We start from the raw sequence: 20,437 nt of genomic DNA, 5'->3' as shown, positions 1-20,437 counted from the left end.
GTGTTGTAAATGCGTGCGGGTAATCCACATTACTCACGGTTGGCACTGTTTGTAATGCAATTCTTTTTCTCGTGGGTCTACCTTCCGAATATTTCAACCTTCTTTTAAGGTCTGATAAATCGGCATTGTTTTCTTGATCGGTTCGACTTTTTGAAATTCTCCGCTTGCTTGGCTTGAAATCGTCGCGCTCGGTGGCCATGATCTCGGCCCTTGATACATTTTCTTGGCGTTGTGGCTCGATCACCGTTTTAGCGGATTCTCCCCCATCCATTTCAGCATTGAGTGGTTGAGCAACCCCGGCCGCGGCTATCATTTTTGCGAATTGTCGCGGATCCGCTGTAAATAAAAAATAACAATGTTTTAGTTACACATTCGCGGACACTAAGACAACCGTTTTATAACACCTTCAGGCCCGCCTCCCAAAACACCCAGCCCTCCATGTCGGTTTGCATCTACACAGTCTGTTTAATACCTGTGGTTTCCATTTGTAAAGAGCAATGATGAACGCGGTCCTATATAAGAAACTAAATAAACATTACATTACACACCTGAATATTTGCCAGATCTTTCCATTGGCGTGGTTCCTACTGTAATAAAAATCACACTGTTTTAGTTACACATACGCGGCCACAAAGACAGTCGCTTTATAACACTTTCAGTACCACCTCCTAACCCCACCTTCCTTGTCGGCTTACGTCTACACAGGCTGTTTAACACCTGTGGTTCCCATTTGTAAAGAACAATGGTAAATGTTGTGCTATATAAGAAACCAAATAAATAAACATACACGGGTATTTGTCAAAGGTTTGTGCCGGCATGGTTCCTTTAAACAATGACCAGAAAGCTTGATCGCTGATCTGGGCTCTTTTTGCGCCTTTAGCCAAGCTGTTGTGTTGTTTGGCGTTTGATCCAACACCCGATGTCAGTTCTCTGTATCCGGATGGACCCGCTTCACACGTATCGGCCCTAGGTACCGTAGGTTCATACCGGCTAGCTATAGCATCTGTAATACATATATTATCAATTAACGACACATTCGCTGACTTGAGAAAAAAAAAAAAAAAAAAAACGCCATTTAAGTCATGATAACAACAACTCCTGTGGACACTATTCATGATTTTGCGTCGATATGCAACATTTAACACAAAAACACATTATAAAAACACCGCTAGCCATATGTCAAAATTCACCTTGTATAGCCGGGGTCTGGTATAGCTGTTTATAGTGTTTTGCCGATGGTAAATTCCAGAGATCATCCATTATGTGTTCTGCATCAGCTTTCGACATAATCGGTGATACTAACAGAGAACAAATAACACATTAATATCACAGGCGGTATAAAAATGAATATAACAGGCTATATATATATATATATATATATATATATATATATATGAGAGAGATCGAGAGAGTGCGCGCGAGATATCGTGAGAGAGAGAGAGAGAGAGAGAGAGACATATTTTTGGAAATAATAATATATCACATTTTTTAACATACATCACATTTTTTGATGGCTTATGACCACCTACATTTTTGCGATTCGGACAAATCAGAGTATGCTGCGTATGGGTTTTCGAATGTCGTCAGATCCGGACCGGCTGTGAAATCCGAACCATATGATCCAACTTCAGATGCGTCATTTGTGACATCTGAAACTGATTTATGGGATTAACAATTTAATAAAAAATAATATATACATAAAAAATAAAATAAAAATTAACACAACAATTTTGTAGAACGAAAAATACAATCAACACGTGTAACATTAATACCAATAGGGCGCTTGTTTTAACAGAACCTGTGACTAACACATCTGAGCCTGGTAATAATAATTAACACCAACAGAGTAACATTTATAACCACCGTCAATAGCCCCCCTGTGCCTTAACAAATCATGCCCTAGCAACAACAATGTGTCTTTGATCTGTAAACTTACATGTATTTGTCTGCTCATTTGACGGCTGTTGGAAGCTGGGCAACTCTTGAAAATCTCTGAGACTTATTTTATTTGCATTAATGGTTTTGTATTCCTTTCTCTGTAATAAATAATAATAAGTTGAAATAACAATACAATAAGATATTGTTAAACTATTGTAAATATCATATACACACCTGCATGTTGATGTTTTTTTAATTGATACAGTAGCTTAAGTTGCGGTGATATTTATAGTTCAAAGTCAATTTCTGCAACAATCCCTGTTGATAATAAAAGATAACTGTAAGTATCCATAACGAAATTTGCGTGCACAAAATCGCATAATACTATTAACGCTCTCACAAAAAAAAAAAAAAAAAAAAAAACATCTATGAATACATCCTGACATTGTATTCTATAGTTCAGCCAATAAAAATTAATTACAGGTGATCCGACAAAGCTACTGCCGCACCCCATCATATCCATGCGTGGTCAGCAGACCGCACATCACAAGCCGCCAGTATGCCAGCATGCACACCCAATGCATTACAATACAATGAATGCAGCAGCAAACTATATTTTAAGATTGTTTAAAGTGTTTTTAAAAGCAATATGTATAATGTACAGACCACAATACACTAATCACTTCCTAAATAAATGATTAACCACAAGCCGCCAGTATGCCAGCATGTACTCCAAATACATTACAATACAATGAATGCAGCAGCAAACTATATTTTAAGATTGTTTAAAGTGTTTTTAAAAGCAATATGTATAATGTACAGACCACAATACACTAATCACTTCCTAAATAAATGATTAACCACAAGCCGCCAGTATGCCAGCGTGTACTCCAAATACATTACAATACAATGAATGCAGCAGCAAACTATATTTTAAGATTGTTTAAAGTGTTTTTAAAAGCAATATGTATAATGTACAGACCACAATACACTAATCACTTCCTAAATAAATGATTAACCACAAGCCGCCAGTATGCCAGCATGTACTCCAAATACATTACAATACAATGAATGCAGCAGCAAACTATATTTTAAGATTGTTTAAAGTGTTTTTAAAAGCAATATGTATAATGTACAGACCACAATACACTAATCACTTCCTAAATAAATGATTAACCACAAGCCGCCAGTATGCCAGCATGTACTCCAAATACATTACAATACAATGAATGCAGCAGCAAACTATATTTTAAGATTGTTTAAAGTGTTTTTAAAAGCAATATGTATAATGTACAGACCACAATACACTAATCACTTCCTAAATAAATGATTAACCACAAGCCGCCAGTATGCCAGCATGTACTCCAAATACATTACAATACAATGAATGCAGCAGCAAACTATATTTTAAGATTGTTTAAAGTGTTTTTAAAAGCAATATGTATAATGTACAGACCACAATACACTAATCACTTCCTAAATAAATGATTAACCACAAGCCGCCAGTATGCCAGCATGTACTCCCAATACATTACAATACAATGCATACAGCCGCAAACTATATATATATATATATATATATATATATATATATTTAGAAAATTAAATTAGACTTACCCTCTGTTCTGGAACAAAACTTCAAGTCAAAACTTCAAGTTCTCTGTCTTGAATAGTGTGTGTGTGTGTGAAGACCTTCAACCTCAATGTGTGACAGATGCCTGGTAGTTGTCTGGTCCCATGGAGAACATATTTATACGTTTCAGTCAGTTAACACATCTGTGTTGCATTTGTCTCATTTGAATATTCATGAGTTGTGTTCCAAAGTCATAGACAGGCATATCAAATATATATATATATATATATATATATATTTGATTTAAATAACATAGCATATTGTGCAAAACACAGCTGTGTTCAGAATATTTAGCTCGATAAAATGCCACTAAATTGCCCCCCTGAATAAAAACCCTTATTCTTATTAAATAAATGTCAGATATGGCACACCATCAACAACAGCATACATAAGCCCTATATATATATGGGCCTTTGTCATCATTTTGGAAGATTCCCGAATAAATCTTTTTACAAATACCATCTGGACTTCTATATGATTGATCAACAGATTTGTTGTATATGTATGTGTATGCTTTTTAATTTAAAATATATACCTTATCCACTACACCTGTGTAATTTGATTGAGATATATATATATATATATATATATATATCTGATTTAAATAATATAACATATTATCCATATTTTATTCATCACATAATATAATGCTACCATCACATTACACACATATATATATATATACTGTATATATATATATATATATATATATATATATACTGTATATAGCTATATATATATATATATATATATATATACTTTATATAGATCCTTTATTTATCAGCATTGATAATGTTCAGGGTTAATGTTCAGTTAAATATAATATATAAGTTAATTCTGTAGTCTCTAGCTCCGTCTGGAACTTGCTTGCAACTGCAATACATGGCCACTAGATGCCACTCATGCTCTGTTGCAAAGATTTCATGGCCTTTCTTTGTTCTGTCTAAACTAATTAAACGGTTAGCCGTGTGAAAATGTTTTTTTCAGAGGTATGTGCTTTCTAATGAATATAATTGTTACCAGCCCTGCTGTGCTGTCTACGCTAATTGCGTCATACGTAAATGTCAACGTCTTCAAAGACTATGGAATCCGGTGTTTAAAATTACTTTTGAAAATTACAATCATCCGTCATATCTGATGTCTTTCTAAAAGTAACACTATATTTCTCACGCTGTGTGTCTTTAAATTTAAATGCCTACAACATGTCAGGCCCAGACTGAATGGCTCTGTATCTTTAAATGCATAACATATGTATACCCAGACCTCTTTGTTATGTACGCGGATATTTCATTTATTTTAAAAGCAAGAAGGTCCTTAGATGCTGTGGAAGTTATCGTGTGGAATATAACTTTTTATTTTTTATTTTTTGATACACGCTTGGTCAGGCACTTCGTTGTAGTGCTTTTTGGATCGTTCTAAGGTAAGTGTTATTATAGTTGGTAATGATCTGCCTGTATTATTCACTGTGAAAGATCTATGAGCTATACCAAATCACATTGCCCTTGTTGATTTATATCCGATACGCATATCATATTCCTAGAAAAATATGGTATACAACAAGATCTACTTTTTCTCACATCGGATCTTTTAAATTTATTTCCGATACGCATATCATATTCCTTTTATAGTTTTTTCTAGCCGGTTTGTGCAATGTGTACGCGTCTTGCTCTTGTAACCATTTTCTCACATCGGATCTTTTAAATTTATTTTTCAAAGCTTTATAATATTTATCAAAACCGCAAAAACTCCCCGGCTTTAATACGTTATAATAACTGGCTTTCAGCCGGCTGTTTTGATGATCGGCGTTGCGAGACATCCTACACAAATCAAATTTGATATAAAACAAGATCTACATTTCTACGAATTATATATCTGTTGTATACCATATTTTTCTAACAACTTTTTTAGCATTATGTTTAGAAATTCTTCCAGCTGATTAAGATATCGCGTACTTTATATATGTGTTATTTCACATAACCAATATCAGTGTATGAAGTTACAGTATCAAACCAATTATATTTTAATACGGGGGTTAATATTAATTTTATACTACTTTTGATATCAAACGTGATACGAGCTATCACACGCTATCACGTTTGATATCAAACTAAATAAAAGGGGGCGTGGACAAACTGTATAAAAGGGGCGTGGACCTGTCAAAACCAATTAGTTTGAAGAAAAAGTGTGCCTTATCTACTTATACTGTTGTGTGGCCAGCTCCTTTCTTGTGATAACACATCCCTTTTTTGTGCCACGTACTGTTCCTTTAAAGATGATGGAAGGTGGGGCACCAAACACCCTTGCATCTGTCCAGGGTCTACCTACTGGAAAGGGGATGTGGGGGGTGGTCAGGGAGAATGAGTTTCACCACCTATTGACCACTTTAAGCTCTGCTCTGAACACTGGTAAAGTGATCCCCACTGGGCACTGGTCAAGGTGGATGGTGACTCCAGCTGTCATATCAGAGGTGAGGCCATCTGCACTGTGGCAGCCATTAAATGGTACTTCTTGCAACTACTACTCCCTCTCCCTCCCAGCTCTGCACCACTACTCACACCTTCCTTCCCTGCTCCACACCACCATTCCAACCCTCATTTCTGCTATGCACCATGACTCCCTCCCTGCTTTGCACCACTATTCCAACCCTCCCTCAGTGCTCCGCATCTGATGCTAGCCAGTGCCTCACCAGCCACTGACCTCACCGCACGTCACTGGCGTCCATCGAGTTCCACCTAGGTATAATTAGCTTATCCCTTGTTATATGTAGTGTATTCTGATATTTTTAAAGACAGGTTATGATTCTTATTTGTCCCCCTGGATGTTTTTAATCAATGAATGTTTGTCCAACCTTATTTTAAACGTATTCAAGGTGCCAGCCGACACCAACTCTCCAGGAAGAGAGTTCCATAGTTTAGCTGCCCTGACCGTGAAAAAGTTTTTCCTTCTAAGGCAGGGGTGGCCGGACTTTTACAACCCGGGATCTACTTTTTGTACACTTACTTACCGGGAATCTACCGGCATCTACCACTGCGTAAAATATAACCCGTCCCTTACACATTGTGCAACACGTAATGAGACACACGTAACATTACAGTACGCCACACATGATGTGCTAAAATTCACTCTGAGATAGGGAACGTGCCCGAAATTCACATTCTGAGACAGGGGACGTGCCCGAAATTCACATTCTGACACAGGGAATGTGCCCAAAATTCCTATACTGAAACAGGGAATGTGCCCAAAATTCCTATACTGAAACAGGAAATGAGCCAAAATTCACAATCTGAGACAGGGAATGTGCCCGATACTCACATACTGACACTCGGAATGAGCCGCAAAATTCACATTCTGACACAGGGAGTGTACCCAATATTCACATTCTGAGACAGGGAATGTAGCCGAAATTCACATTCTGACACAGGGAATGTGCCCGATATTCACATTCTGACACAGGGAACGTAGCCGAAATTCACATTCTGACACAGGGAATGTGCCCGATATTCACATTCTGACACAGGGAACGTAGCCGAAATTCATATTCTGACACAGGGACTGTGCCCGATATTCACATTCTGACACAGGGAATGTAGCTGAAATTCACATTCTGAGACAGGGAATGTGCCTGATATTCACATACTGACACTCGGAATGAGCCGCAAACTTTACATTGTGCCACAAGGAATGAGCTAAAATTCACATTATGGTACACAACACGTAATGACGCAAACTTCTTTTATGCGGCGGGAAGGGGGAGGGGCTCTGTTTACAAAAGTTCATCCCAATTGCTGCCTGTGATGGAGTTGTGTGCCCCCTTAAAAAAAAAAATATATATATATATATATATATATATACTTTATTTTTTTTTAAGGGGGCACACAACTTTATCACAGGCAGCAATTGCGATGAACTTTGTAAATAGAGCCCCTTCCCCCTCCCACCGCATAACACAACAATAAAAAAAAACAAAAACCTGTGGACAAAATTATCCCATCACATGCAAGTGCAATTAAGTAAAAACTTACTGTGATGCCTGCCGCTTGTGTGCAGCTTCCGTGCTGCCAATGTGCGCTGTGCTCAGAATCTTGTCCCGCCGCTGCTGAGCCTCCAGTTTGTCTGATGCCACACACACTGTGTTCCCATCCTGCAGCTGCTGAGCCTCCATTCTCTGCCTGGCGCCTGTCCCACGGACGCCCACTGCTGCCGAGCCTTCCAGTCGGCTCAAAGTACAGTGCGCGGGTGACGTCACATGTGCACCCGCGCACAGCATCCCTGGGAACGCTGAAGCCTCTGTTCTGTCAGAGGCTTCAGCAATCAGCACAGGGAAGGGAATTTGATCGCGATCTACCCGCGGGACCTCCGCGATCGACGGGTAGATCGCGATCGACCTTTTGGCCACCCCTGTTCTAAGGGAACAAAATCTTCTTTCTTCTAATCTAAACTCATGCCCACATTTCCTAGAGTCCTTCCTTGCAGTAAAAAGGGTGCTTGACAGTTCCTTATATTGGCCCCTGATATATTTGTACATGTTAAGCATGTCCCCCCTTAAACGTCTCTTCTCTAGTGTAAACAGTCCCAAATTGCTCAATCTGTCCTCGTAGCTTAAATTCTCCATTCCCTAAATTAGCTTTGTTGCTCTTCTGGACTTTTTCCAGTTTATGATCTTCTTTTTATAGTGTGGGGCCCAGAATTGTACTCCATATTCTAGATGTGGTCTAACCAATGCTTTGCACAGTATGTCAAACATTTAAAGGTGTCGACCTAACCACTGTCGACCATTAGTGGTCGATCTAATGACTGTTGACCTACAGTCTGTCACAAACGCCATGGCGCTTACCCTCACCTCCGGCACTGGCCACGGACTGCAGTGTGCTGGCATTCCACCCTCCGCCGGTGAGCTTTCTTCCGCTCCCGGCGCTGGTCCTGGCCTGCGGCATCCTAGTGTACGAGGGCGCGAGGTGAAATCCACCAGGATGGCGTCTGCTCTCTCTTAGGCCGCAATCCTGACAAACGCTGGCCTGGGCGCACTCGCGTAGCCTGTCTCCCTGCCGTCCGAACATGTCTCCTGTATGGCGGCGGCCATCTTGTTGGTTATCCTGAATCCTCAAGCCAGCCCTGATTGTGAAGTCATCACTAAAGATCCAATCAGGTCTGAGCCCAGCACGTAAAACCTCGCAGGCTGGGCCTGCAAACCAGTCAGTACAATGTTGTCTTCCTGATATCAGCTTCACTGCGGTATTCCCTTGCTGCAGCCTGACTCCCCTACCTTCTCCGGAGGTATCTCTGCTCCAGACCTTGCTGGTCGTCTACTGCTTCAAGCTAAAGTTATCCAGGACTCTCCAGCCACTTAAAGGAACAGAGGCTGACGTTGGGCATCATCCCATAGGTGGTGTTTGGTGTCACCGCATGACCGGTTGTCCTCTCCTTTGGTCTCAGAGCCCCCTGGCGCTACGACAGTCACAACCTTACTCACCATTGTCTGAACCATCGTTGCATCATTCCTTCAACATAAAGTCATCATCTTATTATCATCTCATCATCGATTTATCATTGACTCATTTCTCAACTCTTTCTCAGTATATCATTCCATCAATTCATCTCTTTCAGTGTATTTATAAGGACTGCTCATTAAACCCCAAACTCTTTCAGTATTATTATTCTTAAGGTCTCATTTGTTACGATAACTGTCACTATTGTTCGCCCATGCAACATAGTTACATCAAAGAGCCCCACTTCCATTACTCTGCAGCTGGCTCTCCACAAGTCGCCCAAAACGTGACAGAGTCAATCTATCATATGTACCAGGGGTTCCCAATCGTTTTCGATCACGGCAACCTAGAGTATCAGAATTTGTCCACGGCACCCCTAGTCCCAAAAAAATATATATAAAATTAAGTAGTTTGAGTTTATATGCGATTCTCAGGTTCAGTTATGTGGTAAAGCGCATGATTTGCTTCTGATTATACACAGATTTTATGATTGGCAGCCACCAGCACTGGTTTTGTCCATAAATAATTGATCATATATAATTTTAATTGGTCCTGGACCACCAACCTGTGGCACCCCTGCAAGTGTCCTGAGGTACCCCAGGGAGCCACGGCACATAGTTTGGGAACCACTGATATATACCATAACCCTACAGAGTACTAGTCTTCCATTAGCAGTTTGTTTTGTTTTAAAAAACAAAGTAATAAGTTAAATGTTATGTTATATAATGAAATATAAATTATTATTATTATTATTATTATAAATTAATATAACTCATATGTTTGATTTTGACAATTGATTTCTGCATGGCATAACTCATATAACTATATATACAAGAAATACAGACACCAGCGCTGTCCTATTAGAACCCCAGATTTTTAACAAGAAATCCTAGAGGATATTTAGGTACCACTGACGAAAATACTCAATGTCGCAGTTTCATCATTCATCCGGCACCCCTCACCTCAAAACTGACCTAGTGGAGGTGCCCTATATGCACGAAAAGTTTTCTTTACAATCTGATAATTCAATGAATGGATCTGCCTTCTGTGCCTCTGATGAATAATGAATAATGAATAATGAAGACACGACTCCTTGATCACACAATCTCATAGACAGAGACTGACCTTAATATAAGGCCCTATTTTCAATTCAAGGTTTCTTTACAATTTACTTTAATGGTGATTCTCCCAGGTTACGGTAACACCTGTACACCACGTCCCCTTATAACATGGACTCACCTCAAACAGAGGCCCTCTATGCCTCAAAAGGTATCTTTGCGACCTCCTCCTTTGCCAGAATGTACTCAAGGATATTCAGATAGGACGAAGCTTGTAAAAACGTTTTTTTATTCCACAATTGGACAGGGACAACCAGGGACAAATCACATAAAAAAATACAAGATAAAAAATACTAAAAAACACCTCACTGTAGAGACCATCCACCCCTTCTTCAGTATCCAGAATAGAAGAAGGTGGAAAACAGATGGAAAAAGACAAATGGTCTCAAACAATGATAGGTGTACCCTCAACTGACCCACATGTTTCTGGCACCTAAGTGCCCTTTTTCAAGGTGTGGGTGAATGTGAATGATGAAACTGCGACATTGATTATTTTCATCAGTGGTACTTAAATACCCTATAGGAATTCTTGTTTAAAACCTTGGGTTCTAATAGGACAGCGCTGGTGTATTTAGAAACATAGAAACATAGAATTTGACGGCAGATAAGAACCATTTGGCCCATCTAGTCTGACCCTTTTTTTTACCCTTCAGATAAACTCAACTCTTTTTAATCCTTATTTCTTTGTAAGGATATTCATATGCCTATCCCAAGCATGTTTAAATTGTTCTACTGTCTTAGCCTCTACCACCTCTGATGGGAGGCTATTCCACTTATCCACTACCCTAACTGTGAAGTAATTCTTCCTAACATTTCCACTGAACCTACCTCTCTCCAGTTTCAGTGCATGTCCTCGTGTTTTATTAATTGTTTTCCTTTGAAGAAAATTTCCCACCTGTACTATGTTAAAACCCTTGATATATTTGAAGATTTCTATCATGTCCCCCCTTTCCCTTCTCTGCTCCAAACTATACATGTTAAGATATTTTAGTCTATCCAGGTAAGTTTTGTGATGTAGGCCATGAACCATTTTAGTTGCCCTTCTTTGTACACTCTCCAATGTATTTATATCCTTCTGAAGATATGATCTCCAGAACTGGACACAGTATTCCAGATGAGGTCGTACCAATGACCTATAAAGTGGCATTATTACGTCTTTTTTTCTGCTACTGATTCCTCTCCCTATGCAACCAAGCATCTGACTAGCCTTCCTCATTGCTTTGTTACATTGCCTCCCTGCCTTTAAGTCACTTGAAATAGTGACTCCTAGATCTCTTTCCTCCTTAGTAGTTTCCATTATAGTACCCTTGATACTATATTGAGCCTTTGGGTTTTGAGTCCCAAGTGCATAATTTTGCATTTTTTAGCATTAAACTGTAGTTGCCATTCTCTTGACCAATTCTCAAGTTTACTTAGATCATCAGTCACTTGATTTACCCCTCCTGGTGTGTCTACTCTGTTGCATATCTTTGTGTCATCTGCAAAAAGGCATACTTTCCCTTCAATACCATTTGCAATGTCACTAACAAAGATATTAAAGAGCACTGGTCCAAGTACAGATCCCTGGGGTACTCCACTGGTAACATGTCCCTCCATAGAATGCACTCCATTTACTACAACTGTCTGTTTCCTATCCTGCAACCAGGTTCTTATCCATTTAATTGTTTTATAATCCAATCCCACACTTTCAAGTTTATTTAGCAGCCTGCGATGTGGGACAGTGTCAAATGCCTTACTAAAGTCTAGATATTCCACATCTACAGCCCCCCCTTCATCTAGTATTTTGGTCACGGAGTCAAAAAAGTCAATGAGACTTGTTTGGCATGATCTCCCTGCAGTAAAACAATGCTGTTTTGGATCCTGTAAGTTGTTTAATTTAAGATATTCCACTATTCTTTCTTTTAATAGTGTTTCCATTATTTTCCCTACTACTGATGTAAGGCTCACTGGTCTGTAGTTACTTGCTTCTTCTTTGCTTCCGCTTTTGTGCAGTGGAACTACATTTGCTTTTCTCCAGTCCTCTGGAACTGCACCTGTATCTAGTGGCTGGTTGAATAAATCTGTTAATGGCGCTACCAACACATCTTTTAGTTCTTTTAGTATCCTTGGATGCACTCCGTCTGGCCCCATTGATTTATCCACTTTCAGTCTTGAAAGTTCTGTTAGGAATTTCTCCCTAGTAAATGTACCTCCATCTACCTTATTTTTATGAATGTCCTTGCAACTTAACTGTGGTCCCTTCCCTTCTCCTTCTATAGTGAATACAGAGCAAAAGTAATTATTTAGATGATCTGCAATTGCCTTGTCTCCCTTCACCAAATTCTCAGTGTCTGTCCACAGTCTTATTATTCCTCCATTTGATTTTCTCCTTTCACTTATATACTTAAAAAAAGTTTTGTTTCCTTTATCTACTGACTGAGCCATTTTCTCCTCAGCTTGTGCCTTGGCACGCCTGATCACTTTCTTAGCCTCTTTGCGTCTGGCAAGATACACTTCTTTGTCATTATTATTTTGAGTCTGCTTGTATGTCCTAAAGGCCATCTTTTTTGCTTTTACGCTAGTTGATACCTCTTTAGTAAACCACACTGGCTTCCTATTCCTGGTACTTTTCTTAACCCTTTTGATACAAAGGTCCGTTGCCTTTAGTATTGCACTTTTTAATTTTCTCCACCTCTCCTGCACTCCTTTCAAGTTCATCCAATCCGCTAATGAGTCGCTTAAACATCTCCCCATTTTTGCAAAGTCAGCCTTCCTAAAATCCAACACCTTAGTTTTTGTGTGACTGGAGTTGGACCCTGCCTTGATACTAAACCATATTGCTTGATGATCACTGGATCCCAGGTTCTCACCCACATATATGTCTGATATCCTGTCACCATTTGTGAGTATTAAATCTAATATTGAGTCTTTGCGAGTAGGCTCCCTCACCAATTGCTTGAGAGAGGCTCCCTGTAGGGAATTTAGAAATTTGCCATTTGTAGATGATCTTGCAAAAGACTCCTCCCAATTCACATCAGGAAGATTAAAGTCTCCCATGATTATGACTTCTCCCTTTAAAGCCATTTTAGTGACATCAAGCAATAGGCTCCTGTCCAAATCCTGCCCCTGGCCTGGTGGCCTATAGATGACCCCAGTACGAATAATGTCCTTCTCCCCCATTTCTATGGTCACCCAAAGGGCCTCAGTTTTTTCTTCAATGTTTTGTATTAAAGTAGCATTTATGCTTTTCTTTACATACATTGCTACCCCTCCTCCGATTCTTCCCATTCTATCCTTCCTAAGTAAATTGTATCCTGGTATAGTTATGTCCCAGCCATGGTTCTCATTACACCATGTCTCTGTGATAGCCACAATGTCTAGGTCATCCCTTGTCATTATTGCAATTAGATCAGGAATTTTGTCTCCTAGGCTTCTAGCGTTTGCACACATACTGTAGTTTTAAAAATGTTGCCTGTGCATCTGTTATTCCTAGCCATGTTCATACAGTACAAAATCGAAGTCTAAAGTTGAAATTACCTGTTTGATGATGTTGTTCAATGTCTGTTTTTATTTTTTTTACTGTTCAGAAAAGCTGCAGGTCACTAATTCTAAGAATATAGTGAGTCTGTTCAGGTCAGGCTACACCTGAACACTAACGGCCAAATGGTCAAAGGAGATAATTTGCACTGTGTTTGAGTAGACATCAGGCAGAATGCAACACTAAACTATGCTTCACTGAACAACGTCCCCAAACAAGTAATAACAATTACAATCAATTCATTAAATCAGAACTTTTCAAATCATACAAGAGTTTGCATAACACAGAAATAAAGAGAGCATATTGGAGATGAATTACATACTCTTGAGGTATCAATGCACTCCAGGGGCGAAATGTAATAGGGTGCGATTTTTTAGACTAAAAAAAAATCGCACCAAATCGCACCTTTAAAAATCGCGTTTTTTGCCGCGAATTCGCATATGTAATGAGATGCGAATTAGCGGCAAAAAAATGCGATTTGCCGCGATTTGCCGCGATTTTTAGTCATGAAAATGTGCGCATTTTCAGTCATGAAAATGTGCGCATTTTTATAAATGCGCTTTTGTGCAAAAAAAAAAAAAGTTAAAAAAAAAACGGCGTGGGGTCCCCCCTCCTAAGCATAACCAGCCCCGGGCTCATTGAGCCGGACCTGGTTCCAAAAATACGGGGGAACAAAAAGCATAGGGGTCCCCCGTATTTCTGAAACCAGCCCCGGACTCTTGGACCGGTCCTGGTTCCAAAAATACGGGGGACAAAAAATCTGGGGGTCCCCCGTATTTTGAAACCAGCACCGGGCTCCAACAGCCCGCGGTGTCATGCCACAGCCGGGGGACACTTTTTATACAAGGTCCCCCGGCCAAAACATGAGCACCGTGGCTGGTCAGCCTTGGACGGGGTACCTGGAGGAGTGGGGACCCCCCCAATAAAGGGGTCCTCCCCCCCCAGGCTTCACCCCTCCAGGGCTGAAGCCCGGGGCTGTCACCGGCGTCCGTGGCCAGTGGACGCCGGCCTGATAGGGTTAAATCCATCATACATATCATTACATTGCTTTTTACCGGCGAACTACAAGTGCCAGCAGACCTCCCCCGCATGCTGGGACTTGGAGAACCACAAGTCCCAGCATGCAGGGCATTAATGGGCCCGCTGGGACTTGTAGTCCACCTGTAAAAAGAATGTTTATAAAAAACACACACACAGAGAAGTACAAGTTTATTACACACACACACCTCAATTTTACACCAGCGTTACTTACCATTCCTGGATCCAGCGCTGGTCTGGCTGCTTTACAGCCGGCTCCCCCCGCACTGACAGGCAGCGGGGAGAATCGTCTTTCTCCGTTGCCTGTCACCGGCTTTCTCCGTAGCTTCTGTAGCTCTGTCCCAGTGCTACAGAGGCTGAGAGCGTGATTGGCTGAGCTACAGTATGCGTCTCCATGGAGACGCATAGCTCAGCCAATCAGGACTGAGCTATGCGTCTCCATGGAGACGCATACTGTAGCTCAGCCAATCACGCTCTCAGCCTCTGTAGCACTGGGACAGAGCTACAGAAGCTACGGAGAAAGCCGGTGACAGGCAACGGAGAAAGACGATTCTCCCCGCTGCCTGTCAGTGCGGGGGGAGCCGGCTGTAAAGCAGCCAGACCAGCGCTGGATCCAGGAATGGTAAGTAACGCTGGTGTAAAATTGAGGTGTGTGTGTGTAATAAACTTGTACTTCTCTGTGTGTGTGTTTTTTATAAACATTCTTTTTACAGGTGGACTACAAGTCCCAGCGGGCCCATTAATGCCCTGCATGCTGGGACTTGTGGTTCTCCAAGTCCCAGCATGCGGGGGAGGTCTGCTGGCACTTGTAGTTCGCCGGTAAAAAGCAATGTAATGATATGTATGATGGATTTAACCCTATCAGGCCGGCGTCCACTGGCCACGGACGCCGGTGACAGCCCCGGGCTTCAGCCCTGGACGGGTGAAGCCTGGGGGGGGGGGACCCCTTTATTGGGGGGGTCCCCACTCCTCCAGGTACCCCGTCCAAGGCTGACCAGCCACGGTGCTCATGTTTTGGCCGGGGGACCTTGTATAAAAAGTGTCCCCCGGCTGTGGCATGACACCGCGGGCTGTTGGAGCCCGGTGCTGGTTTCAAAATACGGGGGACCCCAGATTTTTTGTCCCCCGTATTTTTGGAACCAGGACCGGTCCAAGAGTCCGGGGCTGGTTTCAGAAATACGGGGGACCCCTATGCTTTTTGTTCCCCCGTATTTTTGGAACCAGGTCCGGCTCAATGAGCCCGGGGCTGGTTATGCTTAGGAGGGGGGACCCCACGCCGTTTTTTTTTTATAAAAACACTTTTACACATTTTTATTAACAGAACCATGCACAGATCTCAATGATCTGTGCATGGTTCTGTCAAATTCGCCTGTCAGAACCTGGTCTATTTTTTTTGCGATTTTTGGTAACATTGACCAAAAATCGCACCCTATTACATTTGCGAGTTGTATACTTTATAATGGGAAAACATCTGGATGCGAATTGAAATGTGACTAAAAATCGCACTTCTAAAAGTGCGATTTCGCGGTAAAAAGTGCGATTTTTTACCGCGATTTTCAACCTATTAAATGTGCGATTTTCGGAAAATGTGCGATTTCGGCCGTTTTTGACCAAAAATCGCACATGTCTAAAAAATCACACCCTATTACATTTCGCCCCAGGTGTGTTTTTGTTGATTTGTAGTAGTTTGCCTTCAGTTTTCCTTCGGTGTAACGCAGGTATAACGCTAGTAGTTATGACTCCGTTTTCCCACTTTAAAACGGCCCACTTCAATACAGGGCCACAGCTAAACTAAGGGCACAGCCTATCCGGCCACAGCCGTATTTCTTGTATGTATAGTGATTATGTTTGGAGAGATTGGTAGACTCTGAAACAGAGACCCAGCTGCAGTCAATTTTGTACCATTGTACCTATAACTCATATAACAATTGATAAGGTATTAATTTTTGGGGGGTTTATGTATCATAAAGAATTAATGAAAATCCTAATTTCAACTAACCTGTAAATATTTATTTTAAAAGTCACCGTTTTTAGACTTTGCACAATAATTAATGCAATGCTAACATATCAAAGTTTTATTTATAACAAACTATTAATTCCATACTTCCTATGGAAAATATTTTACTCTATTGAGTTATTTCCGAAGGGGAGAGAAGTCATTAGATGGTCCACGACCATCTAATGATTTCTCTCCCCTTTATTCACATTTTCGCGTACACATCCCCTTGCATGGAACCAGGGCTGGTGGGGTAAGGGGGTGCGAATTTGTGCAGGCTGCGTTTATGGGATTGCTAGGCAGCGAATGACCGCTGCTCAGTGAGTCAACCTGAATTAGGCCCCAAGTGTAGTATCAGGATGATAGAGAATGTAGTGTCAGGTGTAGTACCAGGGTGATGGAGAATGTAGCATCAGGTGTAGTACCAGGGTGATGGAGAATGTAGCATCAGGTGTAGTACCAGGGTGATGGAGAATGTAGCATCAGGTGTAGTACCAGGGTGATGGAGAATGTAGCACCAGGTGTAGTACAAGGGTGATGGAGAATGTAGCATCAGGTGTAGTATCAGGGTGATGGAGAATGTAGCACCAGGTGTAGTACAAGGGTGATGGAGAATGTAGCATCAGGTGTAGTACCAGGGTGATGGCGAATGTAGTATCAGGTGTAGTACCAGGGTGATGGAGAATGTAGCATCAGGTGTAGTACCAGGGTGATGGAGAATGTAGCATCAGGTGTAGTACCAGGGTGATGGAGAATGTAGCATCAGGTGTAGTACCAGGGTGATGGAGAATGTAGCATCAGGTGTAGTACCAGGGTGATAGAGAATGTACAGTAGTGTCAGGTGTAGTACCAGGGTGATAGAGAATGTAGTGTCAGGTGTAGTACCAGGGTGATAGAGAATGTAGCGTCAGGTATAGTACCAGGGTGATAGAGAATGTAGCATCAGGTGTAGTACCAGGGTGATGGAGAATGTAGCATCAGGTGTAGTACCAGGGTGATGGAGAATGTAGCATCAGGTGTAGTACCAGGGTGATGGAGAATGTAGCATCAGGTGTAGAACCAGGGTGATGGAGAATGTAGCACCAGGTGTAGTACAAGGGTGATGGAGAATGTAGCACCAGGTGTAGTACAAGGGTGATGGAGAATGTAGCATCAGGTGTAGTACCAGGGTGATGGCGAATGTAGTATCGGGTGTAGTACCAGGGTGATAGAGAATGTAGCATCAGGTGTAGTACCAGGGTGATGGAGAATGTAGCGTCAGGTGTAGTACCAGGGTGATGGAGAATGTAGCATCAGGTGTAGTACCAGGGTGATAGAGAATGTAGCGTCAGGTGTAGTACCAGGGTGATGGAGAATGTAGCATCAGGTGTAGTACCAGGGTGATGGAGAATGTAGCATCAGGTGTAGTACCAGGGTGATGGAGAATGTAGCATCAGGTGTAGTACCACGGTGATAGAGGTGATAGAAGAGGCTATGGAAAGAGTATAATGTACCACATACCTTGTAACATCTTCTATAGAGAAAGTATCAAAGATAACTCAATAAAAGTCAGCCTGTGTTCATTATCTTTTTTCTTTTTCTTTAGGCAGCTATACAATGGCCAAATTAATTAATACTCATCATACTTATGGCACTGTCCCTAAAGTATCAATACAGGACATGGATGAAGATATCAACAGAATGGAAAATGGTGAATGCAGGTACATACTGTATCTAATTTAGCAAGGCTATTCCTGTTTTTGCTGCCTCCCATCTATAATGGATGTGGGGTGTGCAGTGCCCATTGGCCACTGGTCCCACACTGCATAACCATGCCAAACATCACAGGGTCAGTGCAGCAGGTACTCCTTACTATGCAAAGCTTCAACCTTACAGGGTCAGTGCAGCAGGTTCTCCTCACTATGCAAAGCTTCAACCTCACAGGGTCAGTGCAGCAGGTTCTCCTCACTATGCAAAGCTTCAACCTCACAGGGTCAGTGCAGCAGGTTCTCCTCACTATGCAAAGCTTCGACCTCACAGGGTCAGTGCAGCAGGTTCTCCTCACTATGCAAAGCTTTGACCTCACAGGGTCAGTGCAGCAGGTTCTTCTCACTATGCAAAACTTCAACCTCACAGGGTCAGTACAGCAGGTTCTCCTCACTATGCAAAGCTTCAACCTCACAGGGTCAGTGCAGCAGGTTCTCCTCACTATGCAAAGCTTCGACCTCACAGGGTCAGTGCGGCAGGTTCTCCTCACTATGCAAAGCTTCAACCTCACAGGGTCAGTACAGCAGGTTCTCCTCACTATGCAAAGCTTCAACCTCACAGGGTCAGTGTAGCAGGTTCTCCTCACTATGCAAAGCTTCGACCTCACAGGGTCAGTGCGGCAGGTTCTCCTCATTATGCAAAGCTTCCATAGTACCATCTTTCTGGTTATGGGGGATACTCTGCACAATGTTCCAGAGCCTTTGCAATCTTCTTTGCATGCACCTTCTTTCCGAATATCAATTGGAAGTTGGTGATGCTGGAAGAGGATAAGGGAGGGATGCCCACTACACGTCAAGGTTTGTAGGTATCTTCCCAAACCTCAGTCTTGATATATTGTAAATCATGTACCTTTTGAATAGAGATGTCACAACACTGAGCTGATTGCTGGAAGATGCAGTTGAAATTGCTATGAAGCACAATTTAATCCAACATAAACAGTAAAAAATAATAATAATAATAATTTTATTCAATTTACTTTTACACAATCATGTAATTAATTCAGAAATTCAGTCTAAAGATGTTACAGATCTTAAGATACTGTACATGCAACTAATATGTAAATAGGTTTAGACTGTCCTCACCGGTATAAATGTTATCACCTTCTATTCCCCTTGACAATTAGTATTTATTATCTTATTTTTTACATTATTTTTTATGGAGATGCACCTAAGAATAAACAGCAGAGAGAGGTGGTGGAACTCTGTTCCCTCCCCGTTTCTCCCCACTTTAACCCCTGCATCTGCCCCACCTGCAGTGCAACATGGTTTTGTCCAGAGAAAGATTTTGCTCTCCCAAATCAGGCCAATAACACATTGCGCAGATCACCACTGAGACAATTCCACCATTACACATGAGCTTTGCCCTTACCAATAGGTTGCACAGCAGCCCAAACATTGGGGCAGATGTATTAAGCCTAGTGAAGAGATAAAGTGGAAAGAGATAGCACACCAGCCAATCTACTCCCAACTGTCATATTTCAAACACAGCTGATTGGCTGGTGCATTATCTTCTTCTACTTGATCACAACTTTATTTCCAGTTTATCTCTTTACCAGGCTTAATAGATATGCCCCAAGAAAACTGTAAGAACCACTGAAACTCCTCATCACTAGCAATGACAGTTGTATAAGCTTATAAACAGCATTTACAGTATGTACTATTTATCTTGTTCAAAATCAGATTTCTAAATAAGCAAGAAGAGAGCAATGGCGCAGTAAACACAGCAGGACATGTAAAATGTTACAGCATATACTCAAGCAAGAACCGTGTACATGCGGTGACTGCAACACTACACCGGTAAGTACTAGATCTGTACAGGCAGCATTAAGCTGTTTCTGTTTACAGTTGTCTTACGCACACTTGTCCCCTCTCCGGGAGACTCCAGAGTTTATGGTGAGTCCCACGGACTCCTGAAGGAGGAGGTTACATCCTACTTCCTGCATGCTGGCCACCTTCTCCTGAATTGGATGGGATGTGGGTGGAAAGACACCATTCGCAGAGAACCTTCTCATCTTTTGGGCCTAAT

General features: G+C 41.4%; 1 protein-coding gene across 2 annotated transcripts in view; it reads left to right on the top strand.

Moving 5' to 3' along the window:
• CNGA1 (cyclic nucleotide gated channel subunit alpha 1) overlaps nucleotides 1–20,437 on the top strand; it is a 71,670-nt gene that overhangs the window by 37,869 nt on the left and 13,364 nt on the right. The window contains exons 2-3 of one of the 2 annotated variants that reach the window (XM_083167951.1): nucleotides 18,252–18,366; nucleotides 20,092–20,208. In XM_083167951.1, the coding sequence (XP_083024077.1) occupies nucleotides 18,263–18,366; nucleotides 20,092–20,208 (221 nt within the window). In that variant the 5' untranslated portion in view covers nucleotides 18,252–18,262. The remainder of the gene's footprint in view (nucleotides 1–18,251; nucleotides 18,367–20,091; nucleotides 20,209–20,437) is intronic. The other variant, XM_083167953.1, reaches the window with a different exon arrangement.

This window comes from Crinia signifera, chromosome 1, assembly GCF_055691185.1.
Source record: "Crinia signifera chromosome 1, ASM5569118v1, whole genome shotgun sequence".
In the NCBI taxonomy this organism is placed as follows: Eukaryota; Metazoa; Chordata; class Amphibia; order Anura; family Myobatrachidae; genus Crinia; species Crinia signifera.
The sequence above is the reverse complement of the archived record's forward strand: the minus strand, read 5'-3'. Positions and strand labels throughout refer to the sequence as shown.